At 50.9% G+C, this 26,374-nt stretch overlaps 11 protein-coding genes across 11 annotated transcripts; 3 read left to right on the forward strand and 8 right to left on the reverse strand.

Moving 5' to 3' along the window:
* Positions 1–1,073: 1,073 nt before the first annotated feature.
* On the forward strand, positions 1,074–3,928 carry N7477_009026 (uncharacterized protein; the record flags this gene model as incomplete). The annotated part of the gene is given in 4 exon segments (XM_056970687.1): positions 1,074–1,722; positions 1,791–3,382; positions 3,402–3,713; positions 3,770–3,928. The coding sequence occupies 4 exon segments, from the start codon at positions 1,074–1,076 to the stop codon at positions 3,926–3,928; spliced, it is 2,712 nt and encodes a 903-aa protein (XP_056817666.1).
* Positions 3,929–4,267: 339 nt separating this feature from the next.
* Positions 4,268–5,487, reverse strand: N7477_009027 (malate dehydrogenase; the record flags this gene model as incomplete). Its single annotated transcript, XM_056970688.1, has 4 exons — positions 4,268–4,861; positions 4,937–5,181; positions 5,245–5,362; positions 5,422–5,487. 4 exons carry the CDS (start codon positions 5,485–5,487, stop codon positions 4,268–4,270), a joined length of 1,023 nt encoding a protein of 340 aa, XP_056817667.1.
* Positions 5,488–5,627: 140 nt separating this feature from the next.
* N7477_009028 (golgi SNAP receptor complex member 2 family protein) lies at positions 5,628–6,679 on the reverse strand (the record flags this gene model as incomplete). Its single annotated transcript, XM_056970689.1, has 4 exons — positions 5,628–6,230; positions 6,280–6,461; positions 6,524–6,623; positions 6,677–6,679. The coding sequence occupies 4 exons, from the start codon at positions 6,677–6,679 to the stop codon at positions 5,628–5,630; spliced, it is 888 nt and encodes a 295-aa protein (XP_056817668.1).
* Positions 6,680–7,181: 502 nt separating this feature from the next.
* Positions 7,182–7,880, reverse strand: N7477_009029 (uncharacterized protein; the record flags this gene model as incomplete). Its single annotated transcript, XM_056970690.1, has 3 exons — positions 7,182–7,215; positions 7,278–7,691; positions 7,804–7,880. The coding sequence occupies 3 exons, from the start codon at positions 7,878–7,880 to the stop codon at positions 7,182–7,184; spliced, it is 525 nt and encodes a 174-aa protein (XP_056817669.1).
* Positions 7,881–9,500: 1,620 nt separating this feature from the next.
* N7477_009030 (uncharacterized protein) lies at positions 9,501–13,101 on the forward strand (the record flags this gene model as incomplete). Its single annotated transcript, XM_056970691.1, has 8 exons — positions 9,501–9,682; positions 9,745–9,982; positions 10,033–10,284; positions 10,334–10,437; positions 10,485–10,753; positions 11,004–11,562; positions 11,611–11,680; positions 11,731–13,101. The coding sequence occupies 8 exons, from the start codon at positions 9,501–9,503 to the stop codon at positions 13,099–13,101; spliced, it is 3,045 nt and encodes a 1,014-aa protein (XP_056817670.1).
* A 4,349-nt stretch (positions 13,102–17,450) lies between these two features.
* Positions 17,451–17,705, reverse strand: N7477_009031 (uncharacterized protein; the record flags this gene model as incomplete). Its single annotated transcript, XM_056970692.1, has 1 exon — positions 17,451–17,705. One exon carries the CDS (start codon positions 17,703–17,705, stop codon positions 17,451–17,453), a length of 255 nt encoding a protein of 84 aa, XP_056817671.1.
* A 72-nt stretch (positions 17,706–17,777) lies between these two features.
* Positions 17,778–18,287, reverse strand: N7477_009032 (uncharacterized protein; the record flags this gene model as incomplete). The annotated part of the gene is made up of 1 exon (XM_056970693.1): positions 17,778–18,287. One exon carries the CDS (start codon positions 18,285–18,287, stop codon positions 17,778–17,780), a length of 510 nt encoding a protein of 169 aa, XP_056817672.1.
* Positions 18,288–18,320: 33 nt separating this feature from the next.
* Positions 18,321–18,869, reverse strand: N7477_009033 (uncharacterized protein; the record flags this gene model as incomplete). The annotated part of the gene is made up of 1 exon (XM_056970694.1): positions 18,321–18,869. One exon carries the CDS (start codon positions 18,867–18,869, stop codon positions 18,321–18,323), a length of 549 nt encoding a protein of 182 aa, XP_056817673.1.
* A 1,628-nt stretch (positions 18,870–20,497) lies between these two features.
* On the reverse strand, positions 20,498–20,833 carry N7477_009034 (uncharacterized protein; the record flags this gene model as incomplete). The annotated part of the gene is made up of 1 exon (XM_056970695.1): positions 20,498–20,833. One exon carries the CDS (start codon positions 20,831–20,833, stop codon positions 20,498–20,500), a length of 336 nt encoding a protein of 111 aa, XP_056817674.1.
* Positions 20,834–23,655: 2,822 nt separating this feature from the next.
* Positions 23,656–24,011, reverse strand: N7477_009035 (uncharacterized protein; the record flags this gene model as incomplete). The annotated part of the gene is made up of 2 exons (XM_056970696.1): positions 23,656–23,924; positions 23,948–24,011. The coding sequence occupies 2 exons, from the start codon at positions 24,009–24,011 to the stop codon at positions 23,656–23,658; spliced, it is 333 nt and encodes a 110-aa protein (XP_056817675.1).
* Positions 24,012–24,310: 299 nt separating this feature from the next.
* On the forward strand, positions 24,311–24,854 carry N7477_009036 (Hydroxynaphthalene reductase arp2; the record flags this gene model as incomplete). The annotated part of the gene is made up of 2 exons (XM_056970697.1): positions 24,311–24,313; positions 24,348–24,854. The coding sequence occupies 2 exons, from the start codon at positions 24,311–24,313 to the stop codon at positions 24,852–24,854; spliced, it is 510 nt and encodes a 169-aa protein (XP_056817676.1).
* Positions 24,855–26,374: the final 1,520 nt, after the last annotated feature.

The following is a 26,374-nucleotide window of genomic DNA, read 5'->3' on the forward strand; positions in this document are numbered from 1 at the left end:
AATGCACCATACACCAACGATCCGCGCATTTCTCATGCCCACGGATGGTTTATCAGTCCAGATTCTGCTCTCAGTACCTTCGCAGCTGGAATCCAGCTCAGCGACGCCGCGGTGGCCTCATGGCTGATTGCTCCCCAGCCCGGAAACTTGACGGTGATCGATGCTGGGCTGACCACTCCTGAGGGAGTCTTTTCGGTCTCTTTGAAGCGCAGTGATGGCTATCGTCATTTCACATTCCAACCCCAAAGTTCACGAGCGGCAGTGTACTTTTGCCGGGAGCCACGGGAACGCTCGAGTCCAAGAATGGGCCGCGCAAAGCTCTTGTCAATGGAGCTGCACGTGGCTTGTCCGGGGTAGTTGGGAGCTCCGTTAAGGCTGTGATAAGATTCGCTTGGATCATGTCCTTGTCATTGGGTAGATGCTACATTGAACGCAGTCTGGGCACCAGTCCGAATCATATCGCAGAATGAGGCTAGTGAGGCCAGTGAGGCGGTGGTCAACACGGGGATACATAGTCATATGGCTCACACCGTGCAAAGCTAAGATCAAGTAGGATGTAATGCGAGTTCAAAGAAGACACTAAGGGCGTGATGCCACAGACTGGGGCATAGTACAGTACACACCCCGATCTCGTCTAGAAACCCAAATCATCGAGACACCCACACAACCACCTGGACCCTAACACGGTGTCACCGACAAATAAGGCGGAGCCGCAGCTCCGATGAAATTGAACAGCGCAAGACGTGCGTGGGCCATCATGATTGGGTTGCTTCATCCAGTTCACCTACAGGCTGCAGCTGGGGACAGCGCGTCTTAAAGGCGGCTTCGTCTCACCCCCATCTTTTCTTTCTTTCTGACTTTCTGGTTCAGGCCTCAAGACTTGGGTCGACTTGGTTTGAGGATCTCGATCTCTTACGTCTTTCCACGTCTTCTGCTTTTTTCTTCATCTTGAATCTCAACTTCAGGTTCCCCCAGCTTGCCTATCTCCAGCTTTCCCCACTTTGAGCCCCCACTTGAGCTCTCGGCTCCAGCTCTAGCTCTGGTTCAGCTCCACTTCCATCTCTACCTCCACCATGGCTGATCCCTCGGAGGATAGTAAACACGAGGGTGAGCCGGAGAATAATGCAAATGGCTCAGCTCAACCTGCGCCCGACGTTTCCGTGAGGGATGCTGCCACCACCACTGTCCCTGATCATCCCAAACCCTGCAAAAAACACCCCAAATTGGACAAGAAGAAGCGGAGTCAAAAGAAGCAAGATGCCTCCGAGAGCGAGTCCGACTCGGAGTCAACCGAATCATCCAGCGAGTCCGACTCGGCCAATGCCGATTCAGAATCTATTGCCAGTGAATCCGAAGCCGACAAGCGTAGACGTCACCGTGTGAAGACCAAGGCCCGGACCAAACGTACCCAGATGGACAAGAAACGACGTAAGAGAAGAAAGATGCGGTCGCGCAAGTCAAGTTCAACAGGCTCCGACACCGACTCCTCCGATGACTCCGACACCGATTCCGGATCTTCGCGCGACTCTGACTCGTCACTGGATGAAAAGGCCCTGCGCAAATTGGTGACCCGTCTGAAGCTCAAGAAGCGGGCTAGGCGCCTGCGAGATGAGACCAACGACGATCTGGGCACGAGTGACCCTCTGGGGGAAAGTCGCCGGGAGAAGCGATCGAAGAGAAAGAAGCCGGCATCCAAGGTCGCCTTCAAGCGTGTGGATCAACGTATTTGACCCCCTGATCTTTTCCTATATGGTAGCTTCAACTGACAATTTTGGGGGCGCAAAAAATAGTCTGGGATAACACCATCCATAAATACAAGCTCACCGAAACCGTGGATGACCCCGACGCGGACGAGTGGGACCAATACATTTTCACAGTGCGCCGCAGGTTTGATTGGGAGAACAAGTATTTGGAAACCGTGGTTGACATCAAGAGTAAACACCTTCGTGATGCTCTCGCCAAGGTCATGGACGGTGTCAAGGGTGTTAGTCTGGTGCAAGAGCCCGCTGTCGTTGACCCCAACATGCTATTCCTGTATCTAGAAGAGACTCGACAGTGGATGAAAGATCTCAAACGCCAGTCGCGCACCGAAAAAAAGAAGAAGGCGAAGAAACATGCCGCTGCCAAGGCGGCGCATCTCAAGGTGCTCATCAAATACCTGGACGCCGACTACGCCGACATCAAAAAGACCCTTTATCCCCTACTCGAAGCCAAGACAATCACGTTCGATCTACTGTGGGCGCTGTTCAAGCCCAACACCATTGCTTACACTCCAACTTACGGGAACAACGACGAGCCTCGGGCCTTCAAGATCGAATATGCCATCAAGGAATCCTCCTTTATGAAGGGCCAGTGGTACAGTGTGGAAGGTCGGTATTTGGAGTACGATGGCAAGGATTTTGGTTTCGGTACCATGTCTGCTGAGGTGGAGTCTTTCAAAGGAGCACGAAAGATCGCCAGCCTGGCGTGCTATCCTCTACAGTATCACCGCGACTCGGAGGCTGTTCGCGCACGACTGATCGAGCGTGGCAAACGATTCGTCGCTCTACGCGGCATGAACTACCGTTTCCACAAGGGGATGGCCTTCTTCAAGAAGAAGCGTTCCTTCGTGGTCAAGGTCAATATCAACGGACGAGTCATGATCGACCCTGCCATTCACCGACGTATCAATCCGAACTATCCCATTAGCACCGTCCGGCCCAAGGATCCAGATCTGCTTGATCCCTCGGAAGCTGGATTCAGCGATCCCGATGACGATGGTAGCGAGGGCTGCTGCTGCGGAGGGTCTGACTCGGACTCTGACCGTGGCGGCTCATCGGACACTCCACGAACTGTCTACAAAGTCATTGAAGGCGACGATGGAAATCCCCGAGTTGTGGAGGTGGAAGTCGACGAGAACGGGAATGAGATCCACAAGGAGAAGATGGACCGCATCGAAGGTGATGCAGCGGATACCAAGGAACGGGAGTTCACCGAGGAAGAACTGCTCGTCGCCAGCCCTGTAGTCCTTGGGTTCGCATTCAGCGAAAAGCTGTGGCTTGAGTTTACTATCTCTGGTATCAGCGACATCGACTGGAACGCCGATGCTTTTGGCTCGTTAGTGCTTCCTAACAACCAGAAGTCCATCGTCAAGGCGCTGGTGGAATCGCACACCTTCCACGCCGCCGAGAACATCGACGATGTGATTCAGGGCAAGGGCAAAGGTCTCGTCGCTGTTCTGCACGGCCCCCCGGGAACTGGAAAGACCCTCACGGCGGAAGGCATCGCAGAACTCCTCAAACGACCACTATACATGGTCAGTGCCGGTGAGCTTGGAACAGACTCACGCACTCTAGAAGCCGAGTTGAACAAGATCCTGGACATTGCACACTCGTGGGGAGCCGTTCTCTCTCCTCGATGAGGCCGATGTCTTCCTTGAGAAACGGACGATTCACGATATCCACCGTAACGCTCTAGTCAGCATTTTCCTTCGCCTGCTCGAATACTTCCAGGGCATTCTATTCCTGACCACCAACCGAGTGGAGACCTTTGACGATGCCTTCCAGTCTCGTATTCACGTTGCCTTGCGGTACGGCGATCTCACAACCAAGGCCAAACGCAGCATCTGGAAGATGTTCCTGGAGCGAGTGCGCGCCATTGAAGGAGTCCGCACGAGCTCTTTCTCCGAGGAAGACTATGATGTTCTTTCTCGACACACCTTGAACGGCCGTCAGGTATGTTCTCGTGATGCTTCAATTGAAAAGAGGCCCTTGCTAACAGGTTCAAATAGATCAAAAACTCGGTCCGCACGGCACAGGCCCTGGCAGTCAATGAGAGCTCGCCTCTATCAATGGATCACATAAAACGAGTTCTGGATGTTGCAGAGACATTTGATCAGGATCTTCGCGGGGGAACTGGTTATCTAGATGCGATGCGTAGCTACACTTAGGTCTCGAGAAGTCAAAGCACGGCTTCTACGGAACTGGAATGGGTCATGGCGAGATTCACAGAAATTTCACGTTCACATTCTTTCGGTCTTCTCTCACTTCTCATGTCTTACCCCCGGCCCCGGGGGGGGAGGTAAGGGTAGACGCGGCTTTTCAATAGTTCGGGATAAGGAAAATTTTACAATTGACTGATGCGAAATTACATGTTCACACGGTGCAGGTATAGTGACAGCCGATCAGACCGATATTAAATTATGACATGGATATCGATCTAGTAATACAGATGCCGACGGAACTCTGGACAAGGCCCGGACCCAAACATGTTATACAAGAGTTTTTGCTTACGGGTTGGCCTTGACAAAGGCAACACCCTTCTCGATGTTCTTCTTGAGGTCAACGAGGCAGGCGTCGAGGAGCTTCTGCTCGTACTCGTTGATGGGGCCAACCTCGTGGATCTTCTCGGCACCGCTGGGGCCGAGCTCGACGCGGGAAGCGAAGAAGTCGATGCCCTGGTCCTTGAAGAGAGGAGAGTCCACGAAGGTGGGCTCGATGATGCCCTTCTCACCCTGAGCAGCGCGCAGGAGAGACTCGGCGAAGCGAGCACCGGCCATGGCCATGGAGAGGGTGGCGGAACCAGCACCGTCCTTGGCCTTGACAACCTCATCACCACCGAATTGGATACGCTTGATGAGAGCGTCGCGGGCCTCGCCGGAGAGGGAGGCGTGGTTGGACTGGGAGAGGAGGGGGACGATGGTCACACCAGAGTGGCCACCAATGACGGGGACCTTCTCGCCGCTGGGGTCAGTCTTCTGGACCTCGGAGATGAAGCGCGAGGCGCGGACAACGTCCAGGGTGGTAACACCGAACAGGCGCTTGGGGTTGTAGACACCAGCGGCCTTGAAAACCTCCGAGACGATGGGGACGGTAGAGTTAACCTGCAACCGTTAATTTCAAGGTCTGGATTCAATTGACAGATCAGGTAAGATGCAAACGGGGAATCAAGGACGTACGGGGTTGGAGATGACCAGAATGTTGGCGTTGGGGGAGGCCTTAGCGGCGGCCTTGGCGAGGTCGCGGACAATGGAGGCGTTGGTGTTGAAGAGGTCATCACGGGTCATACCGGGCTTGCGGGGAACACCGGCGGGGATGAGGACGATCTCGGCATCCTTGAGAGCATCAGCGAGGCCAGCCTCGTCGGGGTTGTAGCCGGTGACGGTGCTGTTGGTGTTGATGTGGCTCAGATCGGCAGCGACACCTGTTCACATGCGGTCAGGATTGAGATCGAAGGAGGAAAACGACGCTTCAGAGGACAACGTACCGGGTCCACCACGGATATCGTAGAGGGCAAGCTGAGTGACACGGGGGTTCAGCTTCATCAGCAGGGACAGAGGCTGGCCAATGCCACCGCTGGCACCGAGGACGGTGACCTTGGAGGCCTGTGAGAAAGTCAGCACGGGTGCATCAACCAAGTCTTTTGAGGGCAGGGAGAACAGACCTGGCTGGCCGAGGCCGAGAAGGCGCGCTTCTGGAAGAGGTTGATGGAACGGCGAGCGGCGAACATCTTGATTCTGGAGGATGGATGGGGAAGAGAAGAAGGGAGAAACGGAAGGGAAGAAGGGAAGAGACTGGGTCTCGGTGAGGGATTCTCCACAACTGCTTCCGACCTCCCGATGCTCGGCCCAGCTCTACTTCTCATTGGTCTTAAGCCGCGGTCATTTTCGTGTCGCGGTTGGATCCTGACGCAAAAGTGTTACTTCTGATTTGACTAAAGCTATGATACTTGAACTGGAATGCCCGAACGCCGTCGCTGATGAAAATCACACAAAGCCCACTGCCACAGGTTACAACACAACAGGATACCGGCTCATCGCAGGAAGTGCAATACAGCCCAACAAAATAGGAAGAAACAATGACACCACCCCAGAATATCCATTTGTCCTGACGTGCCCGTCGTTCCACCATACGAATGGTGTCGCCGCTCACGCCTAGGGTGTTGGCGACACTGTATAGCCTCCGCTGGGTCCCCTTCAGTACTTCCCGCTGCTGGCCGAGGTCTGACAGAACTGCGCGACCCCGATCCAGAAAGTCATCCAGCTGAGTATTGGTGTTGGCAAAGAACGATTGCTCGCGCAGAGCATGGCTTTCTCGGCTTTGATCCGCCGGGCGGCCGCCGAAACTGAGGCCGGAAGAAGGCGCAAAGGCGGACGTGGGCTGTGGAAGGGAGGATTGAGCGTAAGGATTCTCGGGTGTAGCGGCATGATGGGGACGGCGCCCTAGAAGCTCGGTGCGATTGGTGACCGATTGCTGGAATAAGTCAGCATGAAAGTCCGAGACGTCCGGGGTGTTTACGTACTGCATCCTCGCGTTCTTTCCGCAGCCGGTCGAATTGGGTACGGTAGTCGCCCAGTTCGTCACGGAAGTTCTTCACTCTGTCAAAGGCCTTTTGCTGTTTTTCGGGTATCAGCTCCTTTTTGGAAAGAGCCGAGTAATCATCGACGGTGCGAGACAAGGACGCCAAAGATGCGGCGATCTGGCCTGTAGATAAGGAGAGGATCAACGACTGTTGCATGGCGCATAGAGTAGAGAAGGCAACGCACCTTGTAAAGCGGCAGAGGAAGTCTGAGGTGACTGGGAGAAAGTGTCGAGATCACGGCGAATGGCAGACGACTGCTTCAGGGCCGAGTTGAAGAGAGAGTTCTAGCAAGATGTTAGGAACCATGCCCAGGATGCAAGAGTGGGGGAACTCCCACCATTTCTTTTTCAGGAGTGGCTGCTGCCACGTATATGCGATAGTGATTCACAGAGGACAAGCACAAGTCAAATCAATGAACGAAGTCGGGGAAAAGCAGCTCTACTCTCACCAACTTCCCACTGCGAAGGCCAGGTGTTTGGACCCTTCACCGCCTTCAGGCACATATCTAACGGTTCTACTTTTACTCTTTCTTGTCCTAGTGTTTATCGGCCTTCCAAAACTGACATTTGTTCTTGATTCGGAGATCCTGTCGCTTGGAAATTGATCTGGGTCTAGATAGGGCTACCCCTACGATACGGACAAGCCTACGATCACGTGTGAAAAAAATGGAAATGGTATCGTTGAGGCTATTGATACAGCCAATCCTCGACTCCCCTTCGCGCCAAAGCACAGATGCAGAATCAGAGTTAGAAATCAGAATCAGAATCAAGTCTCGGAAGAGCAGGGATGGTATATTGAAAAACAAAAGGAAATCCAGCAATCAGACACAACTGATGATCCGCCTATTTGGGAGGGTATTTGTTCTGCAGGAACCACCTATAGATAACATTAGCTTGCCATCTCAATGTTGCTCGTTCTCAGACGCTAAGGGCACTTACTTGCTGACAAAGTAGTCGACCACACCGAGCGCGCCCACGGCACCAGACCACAGTCCGACGGTCTCCCAGGAGAGCTTGCCTTGCGCGTGCTTGTGGTAGGCACCGAAGCCCAGACCAGCACCGACCAGGGTGTACAGCAAAGCATTTCCGATATAGACGGGGTTGTCCGAGTTGGGCCCGAGACCGCTGCTCTTCGCCTTGCGAGCCTTCACCTTCTTGTTGGACTCTTCCTCGGCGCGCTTCTTCTCCTGCTCGGCAGCCTCCCGCTCGAGGCGGTCGGCCTGCGTGGTGGTCTTCACCTCCTGGTTCAGGAAGTCGGAATCGACCGCAGTGACGTGTGGGGAGTCGACATCGATCAGCGAGGCCGTGCTCTCCGATTCGTCCTTGTAGATGCCGCCCAATTCGGGTGCGCGACTGCACTAGGGATTAGCATGTGATGCGACCGGAAGGACAAGCCGATCAAGGGCGGATGTTCTATCACTTACGCCTACCGGGTACGTTAGCTTGTGATTTCGAGATGTTTTACTTTCCTCCAACGACTGGCGCACTTACTTCTTCGGGCGACTGCTTGGGGCCCTTGGCAGCGGCGTCGGCGTAAGACATGTTAACGAGTTCGTGAGAGCGTAGGGTACGGTAAGACTGAGAGAATGCCAATCAGCGATGGGAAGGGGGAAAAGTCGGCAGTGCGCACGTACCAGGGGATGTATGAGGTTCAGGAGAGTACTGGCGGGGGTTGAGGTTTTATACCCATGTGAGCGTGCAAGGAACCAGGGAAGCTCGGTGACATCACGTCATGCATTTGGTGGAGCCACGCTGCGTATCTCCCTAGCTCAACCCACGTTGCTTTATTTATCTTGGGGCATATTCTCGTTCGTATCTGTTAGATCTACAGCTTCAAACTCAATGTGCCCTTCCTCGCGACGCGCTGGTGATCCGAAGGACTCGATCACTCTCATGGCCCCAGCCACTGACGTGGGGATCCCGTTCCTCCAGATGCGGAAGTCCGCCTTCCCATTGTTTACTTCGATCTTGGCATCTAAACCAGATATGAGAGCCCTTGATCTGTGATGCTGGCATTGTGAATAGGCCCCCAATTCAAATGAAATGAGTTTGTCTATCCTTGCGGTGATGGTTGACTGCCATGAATCGCCCTCTACCACGAGTCACGGCTTTGTATATATAGCGGTTGTGGTCCCACCTCGTCCTCGATTCGGTTCGTCGGACTCGGGCTTTTCCGGATAGCCAGCGAGCTGTAGCTCAAAGAAGTGTCACTAGAAATATCCAAGGCTTCAGTCCTGACCAAAATAGTATGGAGGCCGTACTGCTCACGGGCCTCGGCGACTCGCAATCCATAGATGTACCTACCCAGGAGGTCAGACAGCACAGGCGTCGAATGGTTCGCATATTTGCCAGCCAAGAAACTGTTTTTCCCGATAAGATCTCCAGGCGGATCTTGCCTACATCTCATGGGGCACAGGACTCGGAATCTCTGAACCCGCAGTCGGCAGTCCGATGGCCTATTTCAGTCTCAGACCCACCGGCCCCTCGGGAAACGCCTGACGGAAAACAAAGAGTCTTTGCTCTGTGAGAAATTCTACATACTAGGATAGATCACATAGGTGACTATACGTACCATATTTCCTCTGCCGGGTGGGTCTTTCCTATTCCAGATGCCGCCGCTTTAATGAGGGCGCTCAGAGTCAGGCTCACTGAGTAAATCTCAGTCCAGGCTCAGACTCACTGAGCTGCGCAGAGTCAGTCACGTGATTCATTAGTAAGGCCATCTGAGCACCCTCTGAGCGCTCAGATAGCGCTCAGAGCATGCTCACTGATTACTCAGAGATCGATCAGAGGCCTCTACTGAGCACCCAGTCTTCGCTCAGACCATACCCAAAGGAGCGATGGGGGCCCACTCCGCCGTTGTTTTGTGAATTACATCTTGATGGCCCTCATTTCTCACCATGCCCCCTTTTTGAGGCCCCATCCTCCACTTCTGTTCGTCTTCCGAATAGTTACGCACTAAAGCACGATGACGCGAAAATGGAGGGCTCAGGTTCTATCTCGCAAAAAGCGGCGCAGAACAAAATCCCTCCCTCGGTCTTTGGCAAAGATCTGTGCCAGTTTTTGAAGTACAAATAGAAGCTATATCCTCCCTCCCAAATTCTCACCCAGCTTCCTTTTCTTTTCCATTCCAGTCTCTTCTTTTTGGGATTCTTATTACTCATGGGTCGGAGACTCTTTTTTGCTCAACAAGATGGAATTGCCAATGAGAGGTCCCTAACGCAACTGGCAAAGAGCGGCTATATCTTCGGCGCTCATGCAGCTGAAGACGCCATCCGAGAAAAAGATAAAAGGATACCCAAGACAAAGAAGATGTATCTCAGAGCTGTCCAGCATTGGATGAAGTGAGTTGCTATCCACTGTATATGGGGAATACTCGTTTCAAAGATTTCTGACTTGCGGTTAGATTTGTTGAACACAATGGAATCAAGGGTTACCACATTGGGCCCGGCTGTGCGACTCCAGATCACACACTCATCAAAGAATTTCTTCGCTGGTACAGTCACCTTGCGCGAGGTACAAAAAGTAAAAATGGACGGCCAGTGATGACATCGGTTCTCAACTGTGCGGAAAGGCTATTTGGCGGATTCGAAGAAAATTTGGGAATCAAAATTGTGTCGGAAGACCGGAGCGAGATCTTCAACGTAAGTCCTCACTAAGTACCGCCATGCTGGCCAGACTGACAGAAACACAGTGGATAAGGAGGACATTGACAGCAAACGAAGGGACCATTGAAAATGTCGAGGATCCAGATCACAGCTTTACCAAGAAAGACTTCCTCCGAATGATATCTTCTATGTGGCAAGCGGACCATCGCCGTTTCATGCCCGGATTGCTCAAGGCTGTCATCATGCTAGCCCTCCAATTATTTCTGTTCACTGGAGCAAGAATTGGAGCTTTTATCCCGGCCCACGAGGATAGACACGAAAGAGGGCTTAGATATAAGGTGACAAGACTTCAGTACTGAGATTGCGCGTGGCTAACTCCCTTCGAAGGACATAGTTCTGGTCCTGTTTCCATCCACTACGGCACCTTGGAAGGTGGAGTGGAAAGTGAACCAAAAGTGGCTCAAAGGGAATCGAAACCCAGATTACGCAGTGTCAGTTACTTGAAAAGCAACCCTGATCCGTTGGCTTAAATGGAAAGCACCCTCGCTGACCTAGAAATAAGATTTGGGATTGGCATTCGTGACACAAAGAGACCACAATTCGCGTCTGGCTATTTTCTCCTAGCTCTTGCCCTCCAACATGGTGCTCTTTTTGGTATCAAAACGGTGGAAGACTTGACCAAGTATGATCTTTCTAGTGGAAAGCCTATTGAATTACGCTGGAAAGATGAGTATCTGGATAAGCCTGTTCTGAGGAATGTCACAGCCGATGGCCCACAAGACGTTCCACTCAATAAAGAGCGGTTTTGTGAGTTACTGCGTGAAGTTGTGACGACTGCTGGATACAGCAAGAGTGTGACTGTCCATAGGATTTGGAAGTATCTTGGAAGTGTTATTGAAGGTTGGGCGGTCGGAGTTTATAGGTCTATGATGAAAAGATTTATTGACTACTGGCACAGGGAAGCATGGCTCTGCCTTGGTCTCTCAAATATATGGGCATAAAGATGCAGGGACATATCCTAAAGAGTATTTGTTACATTGCTCTTCAATCGATACAGTTTCGGCCGTTCTCGGGGAGGAAGAACAATCGAATCACATCGAGTACTTCCAAGGCTTCGAGAGGTTCTATGAACATGGATACCCAGGGGAACTTCCAGCGAAGATTGGGGCAAATATTTTGCAAACACCAGAACTAATCGCTATCAGCTGCCGAATAGAACAACTTCAAGCCTCGAACAGCGATAAAGACTCTTTAGCTACTGAGGGGCTGAAATACAGAAAGTCTTTGCTCCGACATCGCATCGCAGGTCTAAAAGATTACCAGAACCGCTGGGTACAAGAGAGACGAGATCAAAGAATTTTGAACAGGGGGACAGAGGAGCCAATTATCAGTGACAACGACGTCTCCACGCGGGCTCAATCCTTGCTTATGCCCGAAATTGCCCGAATCTCGACATTGATGTCATCTGACAGAGAGCTTTCGTTCGACGAAATGCTGATTTTCGTGGACGATCTCAAAGCTCACTGTGAACGCGATTTTGACGTGGCTTATCTCCCACAGGAAAGCCCCGTTCATGGTCGCTGTCCAGCAAGAGATTGCCTTGAAGAAATTCAATGGTTTGTTGCCCCATAACATAGCGATGATATGCATGCTGACTAATACAGCCTGCGTAAAACTGAGAGAAGCGCTCATATCCACAACTGTGTTCGACGTGAGATTGCTTCGGATCTTCAAGTCTCAGAATCTCAGATGAGGTTTTGTTACGAGTGCATGAAATGTTCCAGGCGAGTCAATGGCGAGACCACTGCTCTTCCCATATTCAGTCATGGAAAGCACAGCACTGTGAAGTCATTGTGTACCGCAATACGGTGATCCGACCTGGTTATTGTCCTTTTTGTTTGTGGGACAAAAGCCTCGATGCAGAAGACCGATTACGCCAATGGCTCATAAGCGGCAATCTGAAGCAACACATCGAAGAGAAGCATATGCCTGGTGCGAAGCCAATTTGTGGATGTGGCCAAACTTTCGTCGATGAACGCGGCCTTCGACATCATCTGCATGATACTCACAAGCTTAACAAAGCCATCTGGTTCAACCCAAAGCTTCCGAGGAAAAGAAAGCGTCCCTCCATGTCAGAAGCCCAAGTTCTTTCTACAGAGCTAGAAGAGCAGCCTCCGAAAAAACTTCGCTTCTATCGTTATCCACCTCCGCGTCACGAACACGAATATAAACTATCGGAAACCCCTTTTCTGCCCACCCCGACGCTAGGTACATTTATCGAGGAGCGTCCAGAGCTGCTATACTATTCAGACGTCGGTGACAAGCCAAAGGATGGCAGCAGAAGCGGCTCAGTAGTGTCTTGCTTCTCGGAAAAGTGTTCACCATCCAGCTCGCAGCCAATAGCCCCAGATTCAGCGGAGGTTATTGATCCAAGAATTCTCGAGCCCCTTTCTTACAGCATAAGACAAGCAGCTCAGCCAAGATGTCAGATGTTCATGGAAGGATACTCACTTGAGTATTCTTTGGATGAGCAAGACATAGAAAAAATCCCACCTCGGAGGACTTTCGCGGCGTCTGATTTACGCTTAGAAGAAATCTCGCAATCCGACGGTCATGTGGCCAAGCAGCTGGCTTCGTTCAAGCGCTCTTCAAGTGAGGCTGAAGTCAAACCAGTATCTTTCAACGACACGGAACAGTCAGGGCACACTTCGTCAAGCATTGCCACTGGTGAAGAAATGAACAACATGAATGTCTTGCAAGAAGTTTGCTCCAGCTCAATGTCAGACAACAGTCGATATTCCGTTTCAGAGCGTGAATGTGGGGAATTTCCAACAAGTCACCAGAAAATTAGCGACGAAAACATACCCCATGCCGAGGGTTTGGTCATCGGCCTTCGCGGTCGTCACACCAGAGCCCCCCTAAAAGAAGGGCCTGCTTCGCATCGTCCAAGTAACCTGACCAAAGAGATGTTACGAAAGAAACTCAGTGCAAAAGACAAACGAATGCTACGTGAACTGAAGAATCAAAATTTGACCCTGAGGCAGATTGGAGTCAATTTCCCGGATGTTGACACAGCTTTGCTGCGGCAGACATGGACGGACATGGGTGCTTCTCGAAGATGCACCAGGTCAAGGGCTAAGCAAAGGGGTGGTTGAGGTCCGTTAACTGGTGGTATTTTGTTATTATCCGATCAGAGTGTACATCAGGCACAAAATTCAGCCGGGGTGATAGATGATAGACTTACACTCAAATACAATAGGTAGCATCACCCTTGTATTATGAGCTCTGAAATGTCCGTAGTATTATACAGAAGTTTTCGGCCTTTTTTTATTATCTAATGCTTGAGGAAGTTCTATCGGAACTCTTCAAATGTGTTACCGACCAAGACGAAGAAGAATTCGTGTATCATTAACAGAAGCAACTAAACTGGAGAAGAAGAAGAAGAAGAGCGAAAGAGGGAAACGAGCATCTACGAAACAAACCCACTTCTATCCCGAATCGGGTTAGACCCCCGGCTCCTTCCAGATCACGTTCCCCCTCAGGCCTCTTTCAGGCCACAAGACATTCATGCGTCACATAGTCCCCCTGTTTAAAGAGGCTCGCCCCGAGGCTCTGGTCTTCCATCATCTGGATGATCATCCACAAAGTAATCATTTAAAGCAGCGTCCAACCACACTGATAACCGTACAGGCGGTCCGGGCAGGGCTGGGTAACGGTTATGGAAAGCCATCAACTTATCCGGAGCATTTTTAAAATCCCCTGCGGGATACCAGTCGTCGTCCTCAATTCCGATCCACCTAGCCTTGTATTGAAGCTTCCGATAGCGTAGTCGGACGTCCACGATTTCATCGACTTCCCATTCCTGTTGGTCGTTGACTTCTATTGGTAAAGCTGGGTCTGCGATCTGACCTGTGAGCGGATCGGAACTCGCCGCACGGCGGAGCTTGTCTGGAGAAAAGACTGGGTTGACCTTAATGGAAGACGGTAAGTCGAGCCGATAGCTGTAACCTTCCTTCGAGAGGATTTTGTAGGAGCCACTGGACTGATCAGAGAGTTTTCTACTTGGCCGGTCAAGTTTCCAATTCCTGGTGGGGATAAAGACAAGATCACCAACGTCAAAATCCACTTCCCGGCGGTGTTTGTTAGCCTGGGCGCGCTGACGCTCCTGGGCTTGTTTAATCTCCTTTTGGGTGTCTTTCCAGACCTCTTGAAGTCGCCGAACGTAGTCCTGAGCATCCTGCGTTGACTGAGGCGACGTAGACGGTTCCGCGGGTGCGTCCCAGTCAAAGGACATCCGGGGCTCATATCCTCGCTCGATAAAGAAGGGAGACCTCTTGGTAGAATCCTGCTGCAGAGCCGCAGCGGCGAAATCCGTTACCGGAAGCCAGTCAGACCAGTCGTCCTGGCGTTGATTCACCAACACACGAAGTCGCTGTGCCATATGCTGGTTCGCAATCTCGCTCTGGCCTGGGGGTGGTATGCTGTCGACAGCTTACGCTTGATCCTTAGGACTCGGCAGACCTCCGTCCAGAATTCTGAGACAGATTGGCCTCCCCGGTCTGACACGATCGAGTCTGGTAGGCCAAAGTACCGCATAACACCAGAGATAAATAACTGGGCCATCTCTGGAGCTCCAATCGTCTTATGACATGGAAGGGAGACTGGCCGCTTGCTCAACCGGTCAACTACCACGAACACTGCGTCGAAACCCCGCTTGTCTTCAGGGAACGATCGGAAATCCCTCGTGATATGCTGCCATGGACGGTCTGGCGGGGAAGAGGTTGTAATAGACCTGGGGGCCGGTCTCTCCACGTCTTTGCACGCTTACAGACTAGACAGTTGTCCACATAACGTTTAACGTCAGTAGACCATCCAGGCCAGAAATACCGTGTGGATATGAGAGCCTTCGTCTTATCCTGTCCGGGATGCGCCGTCAAGGGCTGCCGATGGATCTCATTAAGTAACCGGGCCCGTAAGTTCCCATCATCTGGCACCACTAGGCGACCTATATTTAATAGTAGCCCATCTTGCAGTTTCCAAGGTCCATCCGGATCAGTTCTTGCCAATTCTCGGTATTCCTCGAGACTCTCGTGTCGTTGGTTCGCAAGGGTCACTCGGGTGACGACATTGGAGCCACCGGCAGCCGTTGAAATATGTTCGGAGGTGCTGATTGGGGTAGGGGTAGGGTCGTCGCGGTCCTTGGGGTGTACGCCGTGCTCGAGACACGACCGAGGGAGAAGAATCTGTTCTCGTCCGTTTCCCAAACTGGGATCTTTTCGGGAGAGGGTATCTGCGATAATATTCCGCTTCCCTGCAAAGTAACGGATTAAGAAGTGGAATCGGGATAGGAACTCAGCCCAGCGAGCCTAACGCGAATTCAGTTTCTTAGTAGTCATAAAATACTGTAGGGCTTGATGATCGGAGAAGATACTAAACCGATCCTCTCGCTGGAGGCCTTCAAGCTCCGCCCTCCACTCCTCAAGTGCGAGGACGATTGCGAGCATTTCATGATCATGCGTATCATACCGCTGCTGGGCTTGATCGAGCTTCTTCGAATAGAAGCTCACTGGGTGCCAATGTCCATCGAGTTGCAAATTGGGACATCACTCCACCAACGCACCCGTCGGATGCGTCAGTCTCAAGCTTAGTCGGAGCGGTCGGGTTGTAGAATCGGGGCCGAGGTGAGCTTCTCCTTAAGCTCCCGGAAGGCACTTTCGCAGGCCTCACTCCAATCGAAGGGTGTATTATCTTCCGTTAGGCGGTTTAACGGTTTCGCGATTCGGCTATAGTTCCCAACGAACCTCCTGTAAAACCCACAGAAACCAAGGAATGACCGCACACCTCGGACTGTCGTGGGTCGCTGCCAGTCTCGAATAACTGCAGTCTTCGCAGGATCCACACGGACCCCTTCGGTACCAACAATAAACCCTTAGGAAACGGGTGCTCTGCTGATGGAACTCGCACTTACCTAGGCTCGCCTGTAGGCCGGCCCCACGGAGTCGTTGTAGCACCTTCTTCACGTGCTAGATATGTTCCTCAATCGTCCCGCTGTAAATCAGGATGTCATCGATAAAAGCAATAGCGAAATCGTTCAGATAGTCGCCTAGCGTCTCATTGATGAACCTCTGGAACGTGGCAGGCCCATTGGTGACGCCAAATGGCATTACCTTGTACTTGAAGGATCCATATCGCGTTCGAAAGGTAGTGAGATCCTCTGAGTCAGGGTACATCCGGATTCGATGGAACCCTTGATGGATATCAAGCCTCGTGAAGATTTTGGCCTTACCAAGCCGCTGAAGAATCTCATCAATTAGTGGAAGAGGGTAACGGTCCTTCTTCGTAAGCGCGTTTAGCTTCCGATAATCTACACAGAGTCGTAGACCGCCATCTGCCTTCCGAACCATTAGGATAGGAGATGCATAGGGGGCCTTGCTAGGCACGATAAAGCCCTGGGAAAGGTTCTGGGTGATATAGGCCTTTGTCGCCTGGAGTTCCTCCTCTGACTGCTTGTAAAGAGGGCAGTATCCTGGCGTCATCCCTTCGTCAAGAAGGATCCGGTGATCGGTAGCACCTCGGTGCGGCGGTAAGGTGTTCGAATCCCGCTTCGAGAAGACGTTAGCGTACTCGTAGTACTCCTTTGGGATTGCGCTCCGCGTTTCCTGGTCTTCAGCCTACCTTTGAGTATCACGCTTCTCTTCCACGATACGGTCGATCTCATAGAGGGAAGTAAGGAAGACCTCACTACCTTCCTTCCCTATATGCCGGTGAAATCCCGTGCCTCCGATTAGCGCAATTGCGTCCGAGGGTCCAATGTAGCGTTCCTTCCTTGGTTTCTGTGGAGACTGAGGCTGAGGCCCAATAACCTGGTCACTACCGAACGGAAGAAGCTTTTGGGTAACACTTGGAAGCTTGCGCGGTTGGTGAGAGTCTTAGAACAATAGGTTACGTCGGTCAGCGTCCTCTTGGTGCCTAGGATCTGGCTCTAGTCTCTTCAGAATAGACCGAGGAAGGATCGCAGGCATCTTAGTTGTTACGTTATCCTCGAGGCTAGGCTCCTTAGGACAGATAAGTCGTCCCTTCCTGCAGTCCGGGAGGACGCCGAATTCCTTGAACCACATCCGTCCAAGAATTAGGTCATGTCGTCCGAGGTCAGTGATTAACATCGGTAGGCGGAAGAGTCTCCGGCCGTCGATAATCAGGGTTTGTTCGAGGGCATAAGTGATTGGCCTTCCTGGGTGCCCGTCGTAGCCCTCGGTCGGGATGGGGTGCGGTAAGGGTAGAGTGTGTAGACCAAAGGCCTTCGCGGCCTGCACTGCGAGGGATGAATCGATATAGATGTATCCACCTGCTCCGGTGTCACCAAGTGCTGAAATTGAAAGAGAATGTCCATTATGGGCTATCTGAGCGGTAAAACTAAGACTTTCGCCCAATCCAAACAATCTAGTCAAGTCCAGAGAACAAAGCGACAACTTCTTACCACCTGGAAAGGAGACTTCTTCCAGGTTCAGGCTTTTCCCGACTGATCATTACCAGGGTTAGTAGGCTGCTGCTCCAGTGCCTGAAGTTCAGCGGTAGCGATCGTGGAGACGGTATTCTTCTTCGGGCACTCGCGAGTCATATGACCTTGCTCGCGGCAGTTGAAGCAGCGACCTTCTTTCATCAAAGCGTTGCGTTCCTCGACCGACAGTGGCTTGTACGGGGTGACACCAGCGCCTTCGCGCTTCACGAACGGGGACTGCGAGGCGCGGGAGCGGGCCATACCAGTCGGGGTTCCAGTGGTGGCTCCGGTGCTCAAGGGGGTAGTCAGCTTGCGGGATTCCTTAGCCTTAAACTAGAGGGTGATATTGTGGGCTGCGCTCTGGCAGGTGCGGACAAATTCATTGAAATCAACGGTAGTCTTATCCACGAGCAGCATCATCTGGGTCTGCAGTAAGTTCGGAAGCTTATCGTAGAGGTCTCGCTTACGGCGGTCCTCTGGCTGGTTCGCTTCTTCGGCGAGACGAACAAATTCGGCAAGGAAGTCATTAAAGTTATCCTTTGGCTTCATTGTCAGACGCTGGTATTCCTGGTAAGCCTCAGCAGCACGGTTCGGGTTCTGGAAGACGCCCTTTAGGTGCTCCATAATATCTAGGGCGTCTCGGTAAGGGTTCGAGGCATCTTCTTCCAGACGAGGGTGGATATAAAGGAGCGCCTTTCCTTCACAACGGCTCGCAACGTAGATCATACGATGTTCAGCAGTGGGATAGTGGTCGGCGTTCGCAGCCAATTTACGTTTGATCATCGTAGCCCAAGCGTTAAAACGAACCGTCTTACAGTCATCCAACATTGGGGCATCGGGCATCTTAGCCGACAGACGGCCGTGGGTTTCAGGGACTTAGGGATCTTGACGGTTAGAAGTATTCTGAGGGGTCGGTGCCAAGGATCGAAGGATCTGGAAAGCAAGGTCGTTCCGTTCATTAACTGCAAGATTCCGGTGGGCAGTAGCCTCATCTCGCTCCTGGGTTAGGTCAACGATAGTGGCTTTGAGCTGCCCGATATCAGTCCGCAGAAGCTGAACCAGACGTGCATCTCCGGAAGTCTGCAGGTCACGTTGAGTCCAACGGGCCTCACGCTGGACCAGCTGTTCCCATAGGCTATCAACATCCTCTTGGACCTTCTTCCGGAACTGATTTTTGGAGTAGTACTCCCGGCGGACGAGGTCCTCAGCCTCTGGGTCATCGACCTCGAAGCTGATCGTGTCGCGGCGTCTCAATGGGTTCCGGGATGGAGTCGGCAACTCAGGCAACTCCTGCTCTTCGGCGTGCTCCTGGTCGTCATCATTATCATCACCTCTTCTGCGAGGAGGTTCTCGGTCGGTGCAGTGCGCCGCTCGCGTCGGTCGCGCGACTTCAGACTTCGCACGGGGGTCGATGTCTTTCACCATAACGTGGTTCCGCCTTGGCGTTCGGTGAGGGTTGAGGTTCGGTTCGGGGTTCGTTCGTTCGGTTCGGTTCTGATTCTGATTCGTCAAATGGTGTCACCGGTGGGGCGAGACAGCGACAGCAAGGTGTCTGATGTCTGGACTGCTCCACGGCGACGAGAAAGAGAAAAGGAGAGTTTAGTTGTATGTTACGGACCAAGACGAGAAGAAATCGTGTGTCATTAACAAAGCAACTAAACTGGAGAGAGGAAGAAGAGAGAAAGAGGAAAACGAGCTGCTACAAAACAAAACCCCCTTCTATCGCCAATCAGGTTAGCCCAGCGGCTCCTTCCAGATCACGTTCCCCCTCAGTCCTCAGGATGGTCATGCGTCACGCGTCACATCTTGGAGGTTTTTGACAGGCAGAATATTAGATAATCTAAGTTATGTGGGGCTAGGGATCCAAAAACTTTATGTCCTATCAGCGTAGGCTGGTTGACGACCCCCAGGTATAGCGGGCCAACTCGACGGTTCGTTTCTTTTTTCTTTTTCCTTTCCAACTTTCCTAGGACGAGAAATTGTTGTCCATTGATTCGGCCGATGATGCCACATATCTTTTGCATTCAAGCACTGATCTGATCTAACCGATAAGTATGGTCTAGACTTAGCCTAGACAAATATGAAGCTGCAACACATACGCAACCCCTGATCTGTGCAGCTAGCGTCTTGGCGTTAAGGGGATGAGTTTGAGGTCGTGTATGGCCGCCTAAATCACTCGTCCAATAAAGTAGAAATACTCGCCATAAGACGGATTTTACCCACCAAGTAGCTCAGGGAAACCTGCCAATCTGACCCCTTACCCACGGCCCAACGTCACTTTCTGCATTCCCTACCTAAGCAAATGGGATTTATTGCCGTCTACCATCTGTATTAATTAAAAGAAAACATGTGCGGATCTTCAGTGGCTGCATAAGGGTCTGCTGTAGGCGACTGGCATGGAGATTGTGTCGCTGTCCCTAATACCTCTGACTTTTAGTTTGATTTCGCTCTGTCTTGATTTGATCATTTGGACCTTTTTAATTTTTATTTTATTTTTGAAGATTCCATGATTGTTGGTGGAGAAAAACGCGAATGATCGTTGGAGGCTGCGTAACCGCGATTTGGTGCCTCTCTCGCTTGTCAAGTACGGTAGGCCTAAAAAGCTAGGAAATAAAACAGAATGGTCTCTAAACTTACGAGGGATTAAGGTCTATGCTAGCTAAAACTGTATCTGAATAACATGAATGAAAAAAAATTTTGACTAGAAGAAAAAGAAGAGAGACACCTTGCTTCTCATGAAAGAAATGTAGCTTATGGATGTGGGGAAGGCTCTGAAAACTAGCAATTATCAATAATAAAGCTTTTGGATTTATTCTTTGCAGATACTAACCATAGTATAAGCCTATCAAAGGTCTAAGCAAAACTCCACACCATCAGACCAGAGACTTATCCTGAACATAAGCTTATAGACCAATATTTCCTGCAACACTACCAACAGCATTTGATACGGGCCTAAGAACTCCAGCAACAATAGAAGTGGAAGATGGGCCAGATTCATAAGTGCAGTCCTATATATAGTTATTAGTACACCTGACCATTATCATCGACCGCATTTACAGAACAACACCTACCAGGCTACCGGTTTCACCAAACTGATATGTGCAAAGCCACGCATGTGGGAATGAGGAGCTGGCTCCCTGAGGGCATGCCCCTGTTGCGGGTCCGTATATGCAGCCATACGGGGGATAATAGTTGTCTATGCCAGCGGAGTCAGGGCTTGCGGTGCAGCACATGTAGAAACTGAGCTCAGGAGAAGCAGAGCCGGCCGAATATCCAGGATAAGTTCCAGTGTCGTGATGGAGGGGAGGCGAGCTGTTGACATCCTTTGGAGGTGCAGCAATAGTGGGAGCAATGAGACCACAGAAAGTAGCAACAATAGACAACCGCATTATGATAGTTGACGAAGGAATACAGGGTTAGACCAGGTCAATGAAGTGGGTAATTGGATTGGTGCAAGGAGGACTGATTCAGGGGGGATTATATAGTGATTGCAAAATGATTCATAGATGACAAATATATACGTACTAGGAAACGAGGGATGGATGATATGCCTATAGATTTTCACGAACATACCAGATGAAGGGAAACTAAACTTAAACAGGAAATAGACTTAATGCAGCAAAATACTTGCTGTTCAAAGAGGAAATTAGCATTCTGCATAAAAGCAATAGCCATTTTTGGGCATGTTTCCTATCTTATTAGGTCTACCACCTATGGGCCCGTGGATGGTCCATTCTTGTCTCCCTTGCTCCGTTTCACATGCAAGGCCGAGACATTATGCTGGCAGCCGGTTTCCCCGTCCAATGACTTTACTTCTGAACTTCTCTATGCCTTTATTTCCGACCGAAATTTAACTTGACGGCCTCCCTTGTTCATAATTTCTACTTTAACGTAAACTGTTGGTCCGCGGAGCTAGCGGGACAAACTTTAACGATCCATATTTGAGGTTATTGCTTCACGTGAATACTTAACTCTACGCCAGCAAGCCCCGATAATCTCAGCGAACTCTCCTTGCCTCTTGTCTCGCCAAGGTGTTCCTCCATGCTGGTATAGAACCGTACACTCAAATACATTCCTCCGGGCCAGCCATGATTGCCCTAGTAACCCGTGGGGAACAGACAAGCAAAAGCGCGAGTCATCATGCGTAGAAGACAATCAGAGCGAACACAGGGTATCTAACAAATTCGTCCACTTTCGATACGTTGGGAAGGATGCGGGGCATTCCAAAACGAGCAACACATGAAAACATGGTATTCCGGATGAGCCCCTATTTTTGGTTTGGGAGAAACCAATTAGATCAGAACGTGCTGGAAGTGCGGCTCCCGGGTAGTTATCGACCGCAAATGTCTGCAATCTATCAATTGCCTGCCAACGAATCTCAAAATGTCCAAAGCTTCGAACTAGCCGTGGCCCCAAAGGCGTCTTGGAGCCATGTTTGCACTTGAGCTGAGATGATGCATCTATAGGCTTGCTGAACTATTAAAACTCTGACCTCGCCGATATCAACATCGTCCAGTTGTCGTATTGAATCGGTCATCTTCGTCAAAGTTTCGCCAGCCAACTGATGTGCAGGTAAACGATGTTTCCCTCGATCGCAGTGGCTTCCATGCAACCTGCCCATCCCTTAGATGGTGACAGTAGCTGGGCAATACTTTACAAGAACTTTCGGCGCATAGAATTGTTGGGACCTGTCATAATCACTGTCTTTTCGGTTTCATAATCCGTTTCACAATAGTCGAATTGCTCTATATCGGCGCTGTGTTGTGATACATATCTTCGCGTGACTTCGACTACTGGTGATGTAGAAGAGCATGTGCGCCGCCCAGATAATGTGGACCACACGCTCCACTTAAGCCATGTCTGTTCCTTTCCGAGAATTTTCCATCAGCAATAACATACAGTGACTGCAGTTGAATCGATAAGAGACGGCTTAATACATAGGTACCAGATTATTCTGCTGGATACTGGAGGAAAGAAGGTATAAGACGATATTGCCAGATCATCTGAACTACGCCTTGCTTGGACTTGGGACTTTGTGGCATGAAAGATTCTATGCGATTCCATGGGAAATTACTGTATTATAGAAAGGACCCATCAATGGTTGTACGGTCATTACTGAAGATTGTTGAGATGAGGGTTAGGATATAGGAGGAGCGATAGCATATGCCAGCAATTGAGTATTATTGAAGATGACTAAGATAACCCCTGAGTGGAAGCGTGCTTTTCACGCTTCCCGATGATCGACATTACCATACAGAGTTAGTGTCTCACATGATATCTATCAAGGAAGCCTCAGCGTTATCGAAGACTGCTGAAACCTCAAAAAAGATTAGGGTTCGGAAATTAATTCGTGAGTGTGGAGGGTATAACTGATTTCGAATATTGCCGTACCTTTGGGGAACAGGACGGAGTCGCTGGAAGGCGACAGATCGGATTGAGTGCGAGTGCGACAGCAAGATTACCCCGCTATACAATTATTGTTAAAACGCAATCTCACAGACTGGTATGAAACAACACAAGAAGTACGACTCGTAAGGTACGGAAACCTGGACCGTAAGGAAGTGTAAAACAACTTGTAAGATTGGTAATGATACTAAGTTCGAACCGGGACTATGTGGATACAAAACCCCCATGTTCCCACCGCCCTGGCTGACTCATCCAACCTGGACCGTAAAGCAATAGATATGGCCAGAAACCTGGACCGTAATCCGCTGTCGCGACATTGTGATTGTGTACCGAGCGGCAGCTAACCCCGGAACCGATGGCGGACCCACCAGCGGGGCCTCCCGAGACCCCTCCCATAAACACCCAAGAAACCAGCGCCAGCTTTTCAGTGGAAGACTTCTAGCCCCGATTAACGATCGCCCCGGCTCCGATTATAGGAAAAAGAACGTGGAATGGCGAAATCTATACGCCCTCCGAAGGGACAGGCCGGGTCACCACTAGGGAAGCGTGGAAACTCCTCGACAACCTGGAGGACATCATCCACCACCAAACTGCATTTATTGAAGTCACCAAAGCTGAAATACTAGAGGTCAAGCACGACCAGAATGTCCTACAAGAACAGAACGAGAAGCTTCATGAGGAAGTCCGAGCGCTACGGTCGCAAATTAAAAGACTCCCACCAACGCCCCCAAGCAGGTCGTGGGCGGCGGTGGTAGCCACCATATAACTAAGCTCGATTGCATAATGTAGCGGGGTTCAGCCTTAGTCATTCATTGGATGACACACTTGCCCCCTCGTCGGAGGAGGTCTCCACCGTCGTTCGCAGCTGCCTTGCCAAGTGGTCATCTCCCTGAACCTGCTGGGATAGAGCATGTGTTTGGGATATGACAACTCTATCGGCTTGTGCTACAAACTCCTCGTGGTACATCAGGTTTTCGGTGTAGATAAAGTTATCGCAGGCGGCAACGAAGCGCTTCAGCGTCTTACGCTCCCCGAATTCGTATGCAGTTAGCCCAGACTCGCGAATGCGAGCGGCTACAGTAGTCGAGTAAAGTCACTATCTCTAGAGACAAGGCAGAAGCAGTCAAACCGGCCCGACAATAGCAAGTTCATCACGTCCATGATCATAGCTGCGTCAGTCGCTTATCACAACTAAGATTCTCCAATCTACATGGCCCTGGAAATACCATGATACCCCAATGCGGTCGAATTGCCTCAAGTAACCAATGTTGGATCAGGCAGGACCTGATCTAGGCACACAGCTGATTTCAGCCAGAGACCCCATCGGGCATTGCCTCTAAGCAGACACGGTTTCCCAATATATTCACTGCCCAGCCACTACCTCTCTCTGCTTTCTAACGTATTTCCTCCCAATCATACTACCTCTTCTACGTCCACCTGTCTTCGACATTCGCACCACAATGGTTGTTCCCAATCCCCCACGCCGCTCCTCTTGAGCTTGCAGGCAAAATCGCCCTGGTGACCGGTGGCAGCCGAGGCATCGGATCCGGCATTTCACTCGAGTTGGCCAAGAAAGGTGCCTCTGTGGCCATCAACTACGCCAGGGACCCCCACTCCGCCGAAAAGATGCTCAAGGAGATGGAGGCGCTGGAGGGCCGCGCTGCCGCTTTCCAGGCAAATCTGACTCAAGTGGACGCAATTGAGAACTTGTTCCGACAGGTCGTGGCGCACTTTGGTCAACTAGACATTGTCGTTTGGAACTCTGGAACGGAGAAGTTTGTCTCTCTGGCCGATACGACCTTGGAAGATTTTAACAAGGTGTTCGATCTCAATACCCGAGCTCAGTTCTTCGTGGCCAAGAACACCTACAACTATATTCAACCCGGTGGACGGGTTGTCCTGATGTCTTCCATTGCTGCCGGAGTGGGCGTTCCCGGGCACTCCTTGTACGCCGGCAGCAAGAGAACGCCATGCCAAAGTTTTCAATGGGAAACCTCAATATGATGAGATAATATCAGAAGAGGCTTCCGGGCGAAATATTAAACGACTGGCAAACACGCATGAAGCCCGTGGTGAGGTTTTAGTGATGGGTAAGCCCTATGCCTTGATTACACAATAGACGCTTACTTCTTAGTATCCGCGTCTCATGATGTACGGGACATCTCGAGAGAAATAGTTCAAAAACACATCGAACAGAGAGTTAGGTTGCATGAGACGGAGTTTCAGCCTTCATAATGAGAAAGGGCCAGTTTGTAGAGGTGAAGAGACTCGCGGGTGGCGCCCAACGAATGGCCACAGAATGTATCGCTTCACCGCCCTCCTGGTTTCCGACGTTTAACCACCCAAGCCAGTCTGTTTCTTTGCAGTCACCTTCCAATTCACCAGTGTATTCCACAGTTCTTGGAATACATTATATGGTAGCTCGGACTTACCTGATGATTTTCAAGTGGTGAGTACTCCATTCAGTCCTGGTTAAACTCACTGTTTGGAAAAGATGACGGATTTCAAAAACCGTGACCGTGTGGGGAAAACTGCGGCCAACTGATCACCGTTCTGCCTGCGACACCCAAAATGGTGTCGCAACCAGAATTGTCCCCTTTCAAGATGCGCCTTTCGGGGGCGCTTAAGGCCCCGGTTTCCTTTTCTTTCTCTTCCTTTTCTTTTCCTTTTTTTCTTCCCTTTTTTCTTTTGTCTAGCCATTTCCTTCGTTTGTTACAGTAATTCAGCTGCCCTCAAATTCAACGTGTTTTCCTGTTCACTCACACTTTAGTTGCTGGATCTGAGGCAATTCATCAGTTATTTAGAATGCTCCTCCCTGAAGCCACTGCGTGGCACTTCATCATTGTTTCTTTTCATATTGCCACTGTCCAGCATCAGAGGATAGTATTGTTTGACTCAGAAACTTCAGTCTCTTATGAGACCCATGCAATCGATGATCCCGATCACGACCCCCATTGATTGGGATGCTTGGCTCACACCAGAAGCACTCTGCGATGAAACAGATCCGAGTCAGCTTTTAATGCAGCGTACCTCTCTGCTTCATTCAAAATAGCCAGATGTCTCTCCGCCATCAGATGAGTGTTTGCAGGTGGCACAGTCCATTGATACAGAAGAAGATCCTATAACGACAAATTCCCGAACGCCAAGTCCAGACGCATATGCGTCTATGAAACGCGAAATATCAGAACATCCACCTCTCGTGAACAGACACAATGGAGAAATTGAATCTTCAGATCCTAGTGGTATTTTGGGCCCGGAGGATTATAAACAGAAAGTGTTTTTCACCTCACCAATTGCGGAAATTTGGATGGGGTGGCCGCTCACTAGTGAATTACGTTATTTTATTTAGGTGAATCGGTAGCATTGTGACTGCCAAGACCTCGATTTTATGAAAAGTTGGGCTTTTGGGGGCCCCCATTGGGGGCCCGCAGTGGGCTTTGGGTTGGGCTCGGGCCCGAAGGGTTGCAAAGCCCGCTCGGGTCGGGCCGCGGGCCCGGTGTCTGGGCCCAAACGCGGGTTTTGGC

Source organism: Penicillium maclennaniae (genome assembly GCF_028827695.1).
Source record: "Penicillium maclennaniae strain IBT 15551 chromosome Unknown utg000008l:1.0-3552695.0:1.0-3555053.0, whole genome shotgun sequence".
Taxonomy (NCBI): Eukaryota; Fungi; Ascomycota; class Eurotiomycetes; order Eurotiales; family Aspergillaceae; genus Penicillium; species Penicillium maclennaniae.